The sequence below is a fragment of the Ovis aries genome, chromosome 1 (genome assembly GCF_016772045.2).
Source record: "Ovis aries strain OAR_USU_Benz2616 breed Rambouillet chromosome 1, ARS-UI_Ramb_v3.0, whole genome shotgun sequence".
In the NCBI taxonomy this organism is placed as follows: Eukaryota; Metazoa; Chordata; class Mammalia; order Artiodactyla; family Bovidae; genus Ovis; species Ovis aries.
Genome location: NC_056054.1, coordinates 272,745,193 through 272,759,425, shown reverse-complemented (window position 1 = coordinate 272,759,425; position 14,233 = coordinate 272,745,193). Strand labels below are relative to the sequence as shown.

At 43.9% G+C, this 14,233-nt stretch overlaps 1 protein-coding gene across 2 annotated transcripts in view; it reads left to right on the top strand.

Annotated features, from left to right (window-relative positions):
• The window catches only part of COL6A6 (collagen type VI alpha 6 chain), a 179,238-nt gene that overhangs the window by 52,896 nt on the left and 112,109 nt on the right, over positions 1-14,233 (top strand). For both annotated transcript variants that reach the window (XM_042238535.2, XM_060396529.1), the window contains exons 4-9: positions 451-1,038; positions 2,337-2,957; positions 4,060-4,620; positions 5,765-6,322; positions 9,278-9,853; positions 13,193-13,762. In XM_042238535.2, the coding sequence (XP_042094469.1) occupies positions 451-1,038; positions 2,337-2,957; positions 4,060-4,620; positions 5,765-6,322; positions 9,278-9,853; positions 13,193-13,762 (3,474 nt within the window). The remainder of the gene's footprint in view (positions 1-450; positions 1,039-2,336; positions 2,958-4,059; positions 4,621-5,764; positions 6,323-9,277; positions 9,854-13,192; positions 13,763-14,233) is intronic.

Sequence of the window (14,233 nt, the reverse complement as noted above, 5' to 3'; positions counted from 1 at the left end):
GGTCTTGTATTGTTTAAAAAGAAGTCAAAATGAAAGGCTATTTTTCAGATTTCTCCCTTCAACAAATTTGATTCATTCTCAATGAAACTGTTTATCTTGTTTCTATAAACTGAGGTCAAATTCTGAAAGAAGAAAAGGACACAAAGGGAAATTATCCACTAAACATGTAAAAACCCATATTTTACTTCTTTATATTTAGCTATTTCTACTTAATTCCTTGCAAAAGTGATGCTTAATTTCATGATCAGTTCAAATGAGAAGGTGTATAAAATAATTAGCCTAAGAAACAAATACTTTTCTTGAGAGAATATGTATTATTTTTCAGTGCATTGGAAAGATATTACAAATACAAGTAAAAGAGGGAAGTAAGTTTTTCCCATACGGTTGGCATTAAACTTGGTAGTAAGTGTTTGAAGTTTGGTCTCATTGTGTCTGTCTGTGGGTTTGTAGGTCCGGAGTATGCTGATGTGGTGTTTCTGGTGGACAGCTCCGACCACCTGGGAATTAAGTCCTTCCCGTTTGTGAAGGCCTTCATCAACAAGATGATCAGCAGCCTCCCCATAGAGGCTGACAAGTACCATGTGGGCCTGGCCCAGTACAGCGATGGGCTCCACAGAGAGTTCCAGCTCAGCACCTTCAAGAGCAGAGGCCCCATGCTGAACCACCTCAAGAAGAACTTCGGGTTCCTGGGGGGCTCCCTGCGGATTGGGAAGGCTCTCCAGGAGGTGCACAGGGCCTACTTCTCAAGCGGGAGGGACAGGAAACAGTTTCCCCCGATCCTGGTGGTCCTGGCTTCCGCCGAGTCCGAAGATGCTGTGGAAGAGGCCGCCGCAGCGCTCCGCAAAGATGGGGTGAGGATCATCTCGGTGGGGATGCAGGGGGCATCTGAGAAGACCCTGAAGGCCATGGCCACGGGCCAGTTCCACTACAGCCTCCGGACGGTCAGGGACCTCAGCACGTTCTCCCAAAACATGACGCAGATTCTCAAGGCTGCAGCTCAGTACAAGGACGGGGCAGTCAATGACGTCCTTGTGGAAGGTGGGTCAGGGTACATGTGTAGGGATGGTGATGAGAAAATACTTTCAGAAAATCAGCATGAGGAAAGGATGCAGACTCTGTGAGCATCTCTTTCCGCAAAAGCTGACCTGCATTTTCAGGTGTTAATTTCTGCATGCCCCACGATTGTGGCCTTTTTAATCCAATAAACTTGGGAAGCCTTGGTTTTCCATGTCTCACTTATCTCATTGCCTGTTGTTTATAGGCTGCCTCCTCCCTGCCACCCAGCTGTCTGAGCTTTCTCCTTGGGCTTCAGCTGCTATGTAGTTTCATTTAAAAGGACAATTTGCTCCTAAAAAAATCCTTAATTCCTAAAGCCATAAAAAATCCTTAATTCCTAAAGCCATATAAAGTCACCACAGACTGTTACAGCTTGAAACAACTTCTGGGAGTCCAAAACCTCTGTTCCACAGAGAGGAAGCTGCAGGCGCTCTTGGAAGCGATATGACCTGGCCCTGGGCCAGACTGTGGTCTGGGATTAGAGCTACACCTGTGTGGGATCAGCCCCGCACTTGCGCCTTCCAGCAGCTCTGTTCTAAATTAGCTTTTCCATGCTCTGCTCCAGCTCCAACCTGCTCTCTTGGTCTGTCCCCTTGTACTATTCTATTAGCAAGGATGGCCAAGCATTTATGAACATCTCTCATGACAGGGACAGGGGAGAGCTAGTAAAAACAACAGCAAAAAAAATTTGCTCTAAGTGTACAAGTCCAGACAAGTGACATAATAAACTCACATTATGTCTGGTTGTCAGAGTGAAGTGACATATACTGACAATAGAGAATGCTTTCTTGTAGTAATCTAGGAAAATATGGGATCTTATTACGAGCATTTTCCCCAGATAAAATATTAGAATATTAACTGCTATTACATTTCCATCCCTTAAGAATGTTTGGACTGTAACTGCTGATGTTAGTGGTGGATTTTAACATGTTAGCCGCAGCTTCTGTTAACTGAGTGACTGTTTGTGTGCCAGACCCCATGCTAAACTTGACATGATCTCATTTAATCCCTACAACAACTCTATGAGATCAATATTCTTGTTGCCTGTATTTTACAGATGTAGAAACTGGAGCCTGGAGGTGAGCTTAAGGTCCAGTTTTTGTGCCCAGAAAACTTTGATCTCAGCTTCATCATCAGTTTGGATACCTCCTTCCTTCTTGTGCAAAATTGCTTGGTTATTCTATGTGAATTCTATTTATAATTGCTCATAATTCTACGTGTCTTTAGTGCTGAGCAGAGATGCTGAATTAAAACTCTGCCTGTTTGTTCCTTGCCGGCAGTTTGCCAAGGCCCTTCCGTGGCTGACGTTGTGTTTCTGCTGGATATGTCCACCAACAGCAGCTGGGAGGACTTTGACTATCTTAAAGAATTCCTGGAAGAAAGCATATCTGCTCTGGACATCAAAGAGCATTGCATGAGGGTTGGCCTCGTGGCCTATAGCAACGAGACGAAGGTGGTTAGCACGCTGAGCAGGGGCGGAAACAAGTTGGAGGTTCTGCAGGACATCCAGAGCCTTGCTCCCCTGGCTGGCAAGGCCTACACTGGAGCCGCCTTGAGGAAGATCAGGAAAGAAGTCTTCAGCGCGCAGCACGGCAGTCGGAAGAACCAGGGGGTGCCGCAGATCGCCGTGCTCGTGACCCACAGCCCGTCCCAGGACAACGTGACCAAGGCTGCTGTGAACCTCCGGCGCCAGGGGGTGACTGTCTTCACCATTGGCGTAGAGGGGGCCAACAACACCCAGCTGGAGAAGATCGCGTCTCACCCTGCTGAGCAGTACGTGTCCCAGCTGAAGTCCTTCTCTGACCTGGCTGCCCACAACCAGACGTTTCTGAAGAAGCTGCGGAATCAGATCACACACACGGTCTCTGTCATTTCCGAGAGGACCGAGACCCTCAAAGCCGGTAAAGCCTCCTGTGGAGAGCAGGATTAGCCTCATCCTTTTGCCTTTTTTCCTGTCTTGCAGGCATTCTGTCTGCACAAGGACTTGGTGGGTGTGATGCAGGGAGAGAGAGCTGAGTTCCTGGTTTTTTAATTTAACCCAATAATTTAATTTAATTTAACCAATAATAGGAAATGTAAATTGGGAGAGAATAAAAGCTATTGAGGTGCTGGAATGGGAAGAAGGGATTTTTTTAAAATTTCCTCTTTCGTGCAGCTTTTCTTCTATTCTTCATTATTTCTTGACACCCCAGAACACCTTCCTTAGCTATTTCTCCCCCTGCCCTGCTTCATTTCTTGCCTTTGCCTCTCGTGTTTCTCTGCTCTTTCCTTAGTTTCTTTTTGTGTGTGGACTTTTCTCTCCCTTCTCTCTTTCCCTCAGCCTCAAATTCCAATTTAGAGAATATACAGGAAGCATGATCTGGACTGAGGACAGGCTAATGAATTTACTGGGAAGTACCATTCTAGTATCAGCGAGTTTAGAAGGAGACAGAGAGCAAGGTGCTTGTATAGTTCCTGCATAGACATGTATGCTACATAAATTCTGTGTGCATACACAGAGTGTACATATGTCTGCATCCTTCAACATGTATTTATAGCACATTGACCACAAAAGTGTCATTGCCCGGTGTAAACTAGGCCCCTGACACTACCCCTGTTGTGCTAATTGAGCAGCTGTGGACGAGCAAGTGACTCCTAGGTCCACCATGTCCAGTTAAATAGCTTCTTTAGTTAACAGAACTCCACCTGACCTTTTGCTAAGCAGTTGCTCCCAGGTAAGAGAAGCGACTAATAGAAAGCGTCTTCAAGTTTTCTTTCTGATCTTTTCCTATATTCAAATGGACTCCGATTCTCGATGCAAATCGTCTTAAACTGTCACACACAACTGACCCACCCGATGCTAAGATTCCCCTGAGTCACGGCACCAGAACAGATCTTTCACGCCAAGAAGCTGTTTCCGTGTTTTCTGTCTGATGAGGCCGCCGCTGGCCCTCCCTCTCTCCTGCCTCCGGGTGTCTGTCCCACTTGCCCAGATGCCACACTCAGTTTTGGGTTGCATTTTAGGTTGTGTGGACACGGAGGAAGCAGACATCTACCTGCTCATCGATGGCTCCGGGAGCACCCAGGCCACAGACTTCCAGGAGATGAAGACCTTCCTGTCAGAGGTCGCAGGGATGTTCAACATCGCTCCCCAGAAGGTGCGGGTTGGGGCTGTCCAGTACGCCGACCGCTGGGACTTGGAATTTGAGATCAGTAAATACACGAACAAGCACGACGTGGGAAAGGCCATCGAGAACGTCAGGCAGATGGGCGGGAACAGGAACACGGGCGCCGCCTTGAACTTCACCCTGGGGCTGCTGCAGAAGGCAAAGCGGCAGCGGGGAGGCAGGGTGCCCTCCCACCTCGTTGTGCTGACCAGCGGTGCGTCCCGGGACAGCGTCTTGGGGCCTGCAAGCAGACTGAGAGAGGAGCTCGTCCACGTCTACGCCATCGGGGTCAGGGAGGCTAACCAGACTCAGCTGCATGAAATCGCCGGCGAGGAGAAGCGGGTCTACTACCTGCATGACTTTGATGCCTTGAAAGACATAAGAAACCAGGTTGTTCAAGAAATCTGTGCTGAAGAAGGTAGGACCTCTTACCTCTGGACCTCAGCTCCCAAACTGCCTCCCTGCAGTGTTTTCTTAAATGTTCTGTTGTTGTTGAAGGAGAGTTGATTTCCAATGTTCTGTTGACTTCTGCTCTACGGTGCCACATATATAAACATTCTTTTTCATATTGTTTCCCATTTGTGGTATAGTTCCCTGTGCTATGCAGTAGGACCTTGTCGTTTCTCCCTTCTATACGGTCGGCTTCTGCACCCTTCAGTATCTGACACTGCAGGTGTGGAGAAAGGGCATAAATATCCCAGCTGAAATTTCTTCACTGTGTGGAGCTGTTTATTCTCCAGAACAAGATGGAGGACCTATTAGAGTGTTGCTCTAACTATTATCTGATGCATAAAAAGAGTGTTTTATGTTTATTTAAATTGCTTTTTCACGAAGCTTGTATAAAAATCTTCTAGAGCTAGGTAAGTAATTTTCAACCAGGGGTGACTTCCCCCCCCCAGGGGATAGTTAGCAATGTCTAAAGACATGGTTGCTGGTCATAACTAGGGGGAGTGCTAGTTAATTGGCTTCTAAGAAGTATTATTTAGTATATCGCCACAAATTCTGATGAGGATAGATCTATCATTAGACCATTGCATGTAATGTGATCGAATGATTTCTGACTTTAAGGAGTATTTGGGGTTTATTTAATCACTTTTTAATAAAACTTGTATGAAATCTTCTAGAGTTAGGTCAGTAGTTTTCAACCAGGGGTGATTTTGTCCCTTAGGGGATGGTTAGAAATGTCTAGAGACATTTACCTTTGGTGGTCATCACTGGGGGGATGCTAACGGCATCTAACAGGTAGAGTACAGCGATCCTGCTGAACATCCTTCAGCATCCTACAGTGCCTGGATTGCCTTCCACAGTACAAACTCTCCAACCACAATGTTAGTTGTGCTGAGGTTAAGAAGCCCTGGGCTATATGTTAAAGCAGATTTCTAAATAATAAAGAGAATAGGCTCCCCTTCATCATCTTCAACGCTTTATTTACCTGCTAACAAGCCTTAGCAAGCACATGCTTAACATCGTATAGAACTGTTTGTGTTTTTTATTTTCCTGTTCACTCTTCATCTTTTCACATGAAGCCAACTTGAATAGCCCATCTCCTTTGTCCCATGCAGCCTGCAAAGAGATGAAGGCCGACATCATGTTCCTGGTGGACAGTTCTGGCAGTATAGGACTAGAGAACTTCATCAAAATGAAAACATTTATGAAAAACCTGGTGAGCAAATCTCAGATCAGAGCAGATCGAGTGCAAATCGGTGTGGTCCAGTTCAGTGACGTCAATAAGGAAGAGTTTCAGCTCAACAGATACACATCCCAGGGGGAGATTTCAGATGCCATAGACCGAATGGCTCACATTGGAGAAACCACCTTGACGGGTAGCGCCCTGACGTTTGTGTCTCAGTACTTCAGCCCTGCCAAGGGAGCCCGGCCCAATGTCAGGAAATTCCTCATCCTCATCACGGATGGCGAGGCTCAGGACATAGTCAAGGACCCAGCGGTGGCACTTCGGGAAGAAGGCATCATCATCTACTCTGTAGGGGTGTTTGGCTCCAACGTCACCCAGCTGGAGGAGATCAGCGGGAGGCCAGAGATGGTTTTTTATGTTGAGAATTTTGACATTCTGCAGCACATTGAGGATGACCTTGTTTTTGGAATATGCAGCCCCCGTGAAGGTAAGCATGGGCATATTCACCAGGGGGATCATTGAAACACCACACATCCATGTGGGTCCTTGCTTCTTGAACTAAGCAATCTACTATTTGAACACTATAAACCGGTTTTGCTCAATTGAACTATTTATCCCAGTGGCTTTTGGCTCACATATAGAAATGCAAGTTTCCTCAACAGAACTGTTAAAATCAGACAGTAAGGAGCAATTCAGATCTACCTAGGTTCTTTCCCATTTGTAGACAAAGCAGAAGGGGGATGAATCCTCCATTTAAGGAAAATAGTACCATACAGGATTTTAGGTCTGGTTCCCTAGAAGTAGAATCTGAATCAGGAGTTCTTATGGAAGCAATTTATTTACTTATGGCTTAAAAAAAATTATTGAAGTCTAGTTGATTTACAATGTCCTGCAGCAAAGTGATTCAGTTACACCTACATACAGTGCGTGTGTTCTTTTTCATATTCTTTTCCCTTCTAGGTTATTATGAAATATTGAGTATAGCTCCCTGTGCTATATAATAGATCCTTGTTGGTTGTCTATTTTATGTATAGTATTAATCCCAGCCTCATAACTTGTCCCTTCCCCCACTTTCCCCTTTAGTAACTATAAGTTCGTTTTCTATGTCTGTGAGTTTATTTTGTGAATAAGTCTATTTGTATCTTTTTTTAAGATTCTGTAAATAAGTGATAGGTAATATTTGTCTCTTTCTGTCTGACTTAATTTAGTATGATAATCTCTAGGTCCATCCATGTTGCTGGAAATGACATTATTTCATTCTTTTTATGACTGACTAATATTCAGTTGTGTGAGTATATATATATACACACACATATATATGTATATATATACACCATATCTTTATCCATTCATCTGTTGATAACACTTAGGTTATTTCATGTCTTGGCTAGTATAAGTGCTGCTATGAACACTGAGGTGCATGCATCTTTTGAATTATATGGTTTTCTCTGGATTTATGCCCAGGAGTGGAATTGCTGGATCATATGGCAGTTCTATTTTTTTTTTTTTTAAGGAACCTCCATGCAGTTCTCCATGGTGTCTGCCCCAATTTACATTCCCACCAACCATGTAGGAGGGTTCCCTTTTCTCTGCACCCTCTCCAGGACTTATTACTTGTAGAATTTTTGATTTATTGAAGTGTCTTCAGAAGAGAAGTAGGGAAAGCAGGACAGGGCATGGGTAGGAGTTAAGCAAGGAGGTTTTCTCAGCCAGAGTCTGGCTTCAGCCTGATCTAGCAGTGAGCACAGGCGCATGAATTACAGTACAGAGTCGGTTCCACCTTGAGGCAGGGTCCCAGCCTTATATAATCTGAGTTTAGGGGCAACATGTGGTCTGTTGAAGACAGGTAGTAGAGGGACGTAACCCCTGGATAAGGTGGCTCCCCTTTGACCTAACATCCACTATTTATGTTTGTTCATTTTACAATTTCTTAAAACTTTTAAAATACTTATATGAAATGAGATAATTTTTGTAAAAACATGTTGATATTTATAAAATCTTATAAAGGAGGGATAAGATATAGGAACTTGAGCAATGGATGCTTCAAAGGAAATAAATGGGTAGTCATCATTGTGTTCCCAGGGTACTGCAGAATAAAAGTAATAAAGGTTCAGCAGAAATAAGGGACCCATGGGGCCTGACAACAGAGGCATTCTGAAAAACTTCTATGAAGGAGATGAATCTTAATGGAATTTTGAAGGAAAAAAAGGGACACCATTTTGTTGTTCAAATAACAGTTCTGGCCAAACTGCACTCAAAGTATTGGTGACTGAGATCTATATTTTGTGGCTAGAGGGGTACACCTGGATTGTGCATCCTGGTAACTCCAACCAAAACAAATACGACCTCTTTGAAGGGTGCTTTGACTGAACAGGCTACCCTGCAGCCTCCCGGGTAATCCAAGCAGGCTCCACTGAGCAGCTGAAGGCCCAGGGGACATTTCTGTTTGTGTGGAACCAGGCTTTCTGGGTGATGTAGTCGTGGCTCTATACATGTGTCCTCTAGTTGGGTGGGTAAGTGTATTGGCTTAAGGGTGTGCAACAGCCCTACCACAAAGAAGGGAATGTGGTGAGCCTTGGGGAAGAGTTAGGGAAACCTTTTCACAATTCCATTTCTCCAAAATGGATGAGGTAGCAGTTGAAACATACCTTCCTCGGGCCTGTAGACAGATGGTGCTACATAAGGACTAAATCATTCACCATCCTACAGTCCACTTCTCTAGAATGAATGAGTTGGGGTTTGGAACTCTGCACCTTGAGAATACAATGTGATACACACATGGATTACTTTACTTTTCCATGGCATTGACCCCACATTTAAAAAGTTAATGAGAGGTCATGCTAGGATCACTTGGTTGGGCCAAGTGTGAAATGGGCTCATTTCTATAACAAAGCCCAGCCATGAATACAGATTATGTTTTAAGAAAGTCAAAAAAGGAGAAAATACAACCTTGGAAAGTTAGCAATGAAGAAAATATAGTGTTGCCAAATTTATTTTCATCTGGTCATTTCCCCCAAGGTTTATCTTAAGAATAAAACCTCATGATCCCTGTGGCTTTAAAAAAAAACAGATAAATTTGTATAAATGAAAGCACATGTTGAAGGTACCATTTATACAGGAAAACTTCCCCAGAATTATGAATTGGGTTTCTTTGGTCCAAAAGCACTTGTCATGTTTATCTCTGAGGCCCTGTGACTATCACCCCACCCACATCCCACCCACTGCAGCAGGCTTCATGTCACATCTGCCTTGTCCTAAAAGACACGCAAATGAGTATGTGTATCGTGTCTGTTATCCAGAGAGCGGACATTCAGATGCACAGCTTGATCCCAAGGAGGGGACACCCTGGCATTTAAAATGCGGGGGGACAGGGTCAGGGGTGTGAGTCCCCCATGACGGGCAAGGCTAAGCTCATCAGTTTTCCTTTGCCTTCCTCTCTCAGAATGCAAGCGCATTGAAGTTTTAGACGTCGTGTTTGTAATTGACAGCTCTGGCAGCATTGACCATGATGAATACAACATCATGAAGGACTTTATGATCGACTTGGTGAAAAAGGCTGATGTGGGCAAGAATCACGTCCGGTTTGGGGCTCTGAAGTACGCGGATGACCCAGAGGTGCTATTTTATCTGGATAACCTTGACACCAAATGGGAGGTGATCTCGGTGCTCCAGAACGACCAGCCCATGGGGGGCAACACTTACACCGCTGAGGCCCTGGGCTTCTCAGACCACATGTTCACCGAATCCCGGGGCAGCCGTCTGCACAAAGGGGTCCCCCAGGTCCTCATCGTGATCACCGATGGGGAATCCCACGATGCCGATAAGCTCAATGCTACAGCCAAGGCCTTGAGGGACAAGGGCATCCTTGTCCTAGCCGTGGGCATCGCCGGTGCCAACCCTGTGGAGCTGCTGGCCATGGCAGGATCGAGTGACAAGTACTTCTTCGTGGAAACTTTTGGAGGTCTGAAGGGGATATTTTCAGATGTGTCTGCCAGCGTATGTAACACTTCAAAAGTAGGTAAGATTCATCCATTACATTTTCTTAATTATCAGATAATACTTAATTATCAGTATTATTCATCCATTACATTTTCTTAATTATTAATTAATTTCTTAATTAAGAAATTAATATAATTTCTTAATTATTATTCATTCATTACATTTTCTTAATTATATTTCTTAATTATTTAATTATCAAAATTATCATTTTCTTAATTATTTCCAAATAAGCAGGAAACCAAATGGGGCACTGAAGGTTCTGTAGAATTTCCCACCTTGTGGAATCTTCAACCTTCTACAGCATTCCTATTCACCTCTACCTAAATTCTTCCAGTGATGGAAAATTCGCCATTTTTTTTTTTTTTCTGTTGATGAAGAGGGGCTATACTTCCTTTTCTAATTAAAATTTTTTTTTAATTTTTATTGACACCAGAAACATTTTTCATTGGGGTATAGCCGATGAACAATGGGGTGGTAGTTTCAGGTGAACAGTGAAGGGACTCAGCCCTTCGTACACATGTCTCCATTCTCCCCCAAACCCCCTCCCACCCAGGCTGGCACAGAACACTGAGCAGAGCTCCATGTGCTGCACAGTAGGTCCCGCTATATTTCAAATGAATAACCAACAAAATTCACCATGTTTTGAACAGGCGATATTTATTGGAACACAAATGGGTTTTTGCATGCCACTTTCACCCACAGAAAGTTCTTCTTTCTGTTCTTTACACAAGAAATCAAGTCCCTCTCTTGCTCAGAACCACTGGTTGAAGGCCTGTCTCCTCCAGTCCAGAAGTTCCCTGTGCCTTCACATGCTTCTGTTATGGCACAGGCTCGTTTGAAACACGGAACCCAGTGCTAAACACCCAATTTTAGCCTCAGATGTTTCCAGAGCAGAGAGCATGCAGGACTTCTTCTGCCCTAGATGCCATGTTTCTGTTCTGGCAGCTCGAAATTGTGTTGCCACATCCATGCATGGGTGTATTCATTCACTCATTTGTTCAGCTGCCAATTTACAATTTCATATCAAAGGGAGATTATGGCCTTCTAAAACTCCTTAGTATTTTTATTAGGATGTGTTTTACTAAAAATACCAAGTATCTTTGTTAGGAGAGTTAATATTAATCTAGGATTTCAATATCTTGGTGCAGTTCCTTTTAAAAATTATTTGTTTCCTGTTTTTCATATGCTGTGCCTCCTGAGACTACAGCTACTATCTTTTTCGTTCACAAAACTAACAAAATCCATCTGGATCTCAACAAAAGCTGGGATGAGTCTCTTACCTTCTATTGGACAATGTCTTAAATTCAGACTGACCTTTTCAAGTCCACTGTAGAAGTCGAAACTGAATTTTTTATACTGAATGTTCTCCCTTGGGCACAAAGAAAGTTTATTTCCTTTATTTGAATCTGAAACAAAGGAATTTAATGAACTAATCAGTTCCTGAAGGATCTATTCACCCGATAGTTTATCTCTACCTTGCTTATCTCAGCTACAGAAATCTCAAGATATCTTTCATCTTTTTTGAGACTAAAATGAGAATTAATAAAGTTAGGTCAGTGAGGAGCTCTATGGGGAATTCAAGGAAATTTTAATGCTTTCCAGAAGGCTGAAGAACACATATGAGCATGTGCCAAGCATAACTCATTCACTGGCAATGGCCTTTCACATTCTTTTTGTTAATTTGCTGTGATAAGACAAGGGCAACATCTCCAAACCATAGTGCATTGTTCAAAATCATTTCTCTCAAGTGGACATTTTTGCCTGTATGCACCAGAAAGTGGGCTGGTTAAGAGGCAAAGAGACTAGATATAGGCTGGAAGTCTTGAGTCTTAAAACTCAATTTGCCAGAAACGAGAAAAGGGCTTATTGACTCAACTGGCCAGCAAGGCCAAGTCAATAATAAAGACCATCTGTCTGTCTGTTCGCATCCCTGGGTGGGTGTGTCATTAATTTTTCTTGTTATGCTACTACTGGCAATGGGCTTTCTGGAAGTTAAGCCTAGATTGCAGGTGAGAGCTCATTTTCTGTCACAGCACCTCCAGTTCTCCGGCATCTCAGAAAAGAAAATGGTGTGAAGCCAAACAGAAAAGAGAAGCCCCAAAGGATGTGGGACTATCCTCACACTGACTTTGTGACACGGTTGTGTGTCTCTGATTTTTCTCCAGTTAATGGGTCCACAGGGTGGCATAAGCTAAAACACCACCTTCAAAAATAGCATTTCCCTATCAGTTCGGTTCAGCCGCTGAGTCATGTCCAACTCTTTGCGACCCCATGGACTGCAGCACACCAGGCTTCCCAGTCCATCACCAACTCCCAGAGTCTACTCAAACTCATGTCCATCAAGTTGGGGCTGCCATCGAACTCTCTCATCCTCTGTCGTCCCCTTCTCCTCCTGCCCTCAATCTTTCCCAACATCAGGGTCTTTTCAAATGAGTTAGCTCTTGGCATCAGGTGGCCAAAATATTGGAGTTTCATCCATAACATCAGTCCTTCCAATGAATATTCAGGACTGATTTCATTTAGGATTGACTGGTCTGACCATCTTTCAGTTCAAGGGACTCTCAAGAGTCTTCTCTAGCACCACAGTTCAAAAGCATCAATTCTTCAGTGCTCAGCTTTCTTTATGGTCCAACTCTCACATCCATACATGACTACTGGAAAAACCACAGCCTTAACTAGATGGACCTTTGTCAACAAAGTAGTGTTTCTGCTTTTTAATATGCTGTCTAGGTTGGTCATGACTTTACTTCCAAGGAGCAAGCGTCTTTTAATTTCATGGCTGCAGTCACCATCTGCAGGGATTTTGGAGCCCAAGAAAATAAAGCCTGTCACATTTTCCATTGTTTCCCCATCTATTTACCATGAAGTGATAGGAGCAGATGCTGTGATCTTCGTATTTTGAGTGTTGAGTTTTAAGTCAACTCTTTCACTCTCCTTTTCCACTTTCATCAAAAGGCTGTTTAGTTCCTCTTTGCTTTCTGTTATGAGTGTGGTGTCATCTGCATGTCTGAAGTTATGATATTTCTCCTGGCAATCTTGATTCCAGCTTGTGCTTCAACCATTTTTTCTTCTTGAGGATGGTTTTGACCATGGCCACCTGTACAGTGGTACAAACCTCCATCCATGGTTCTTCAGGCACTCTGTGTATCAGATGTAATCTAATCTAATCATAAGGGATTTGATTAGGTCATACCTGAATGGTCTAGTGGTTTTCCCTATTTTCTTCAGTTTAAGTTGAATTTTGCAATAACGCGTTCATGATCTGAGCCACAGTCAGCTTCCAGTCTTGTTCATTTGACTTCCCCTGCTCAGTTAGAGAAATAATAACGATCTGATTTTGTTGCTGCGTTCTTTGCAGACTGTGAAATTGAAAAAGTCGATCTCGTGTTCCTCATGGATGGTTCAAACAGCATTCATCCGGATGACTTTAGGAAGATGAAGGAATTCTTGGCATCTGTCATTCAAGACTTTGATATCAGTAACAACAGAGTGCGTATAGGAGCTGCCCAGTTCAGCCACACTTACCGGCCAGAGTTCCCCCTGGGAATGTTCATCAGCAAAAAGGAGATCTCATTTCAGATTGAAAACATCAAGCAGATCTTTGGATACACCCACATTGGCGCTGCCCTGCGGCAGGTGGGGCACTACTTCCGGCCGGACATGGGCAGCCGGATCCACACAGGTACCCCCCAGGTGCTGCTGGTACTCACGGATGGCCAGTCCCAAGACGAGGTGGCTCAGGCCGCCGAAGAGCTGAGACACAAAGGCATTGACATTTACTCCGTGGGCATCGGGGATGTGGATGACCAGCAGCTCGTTCAGATCACCGGGACCGCCGATAAGAAGCTGACAGTTCACAACTTTGACGAACTGAAGAAGGTCAAGAAGAGGATTGTTCGTAACATCTGTACCTCCGGGGGTGACAGCAGTGAGTATCCAACAGGTCCCTATGGTCTATGCCTTCTCTGGGGCTGTGGGGAGAATGCAGATTCATGCCTGTTGATTTCAAATGGAACCTTTCACAGTTATCAAGTGTTTTCTGTCCCTTGTAGATTGAGACACAGGATATGAGACTCTTGTCAGTTTTCCTCTCCTGGGAGCATATGCCCTCTTTGTGATGGGAATGCCTCACCTTCTGAAGGTGTGAGGACAAGGCCTGTTTACACTCTGGTTGGTTTCAGAGGCTGAAGAATGTGTTCCCCCCAAACAAGCTATTTGACAGATTTGGGTTTCCTGGCAGTGGGGCTGCCAACTGCTGCCACAGGTAGCGAGGGAATATCTTAGAGTTTAGAGCCTTAATGTGAAACTTCAATGCAGAAGTTGGTAAATATTTTCTTAAAAATTAGCACATTTTGACATTTTTTTCTAACAGATGGAAGAAAAGGTCTTGAAGGAGAAA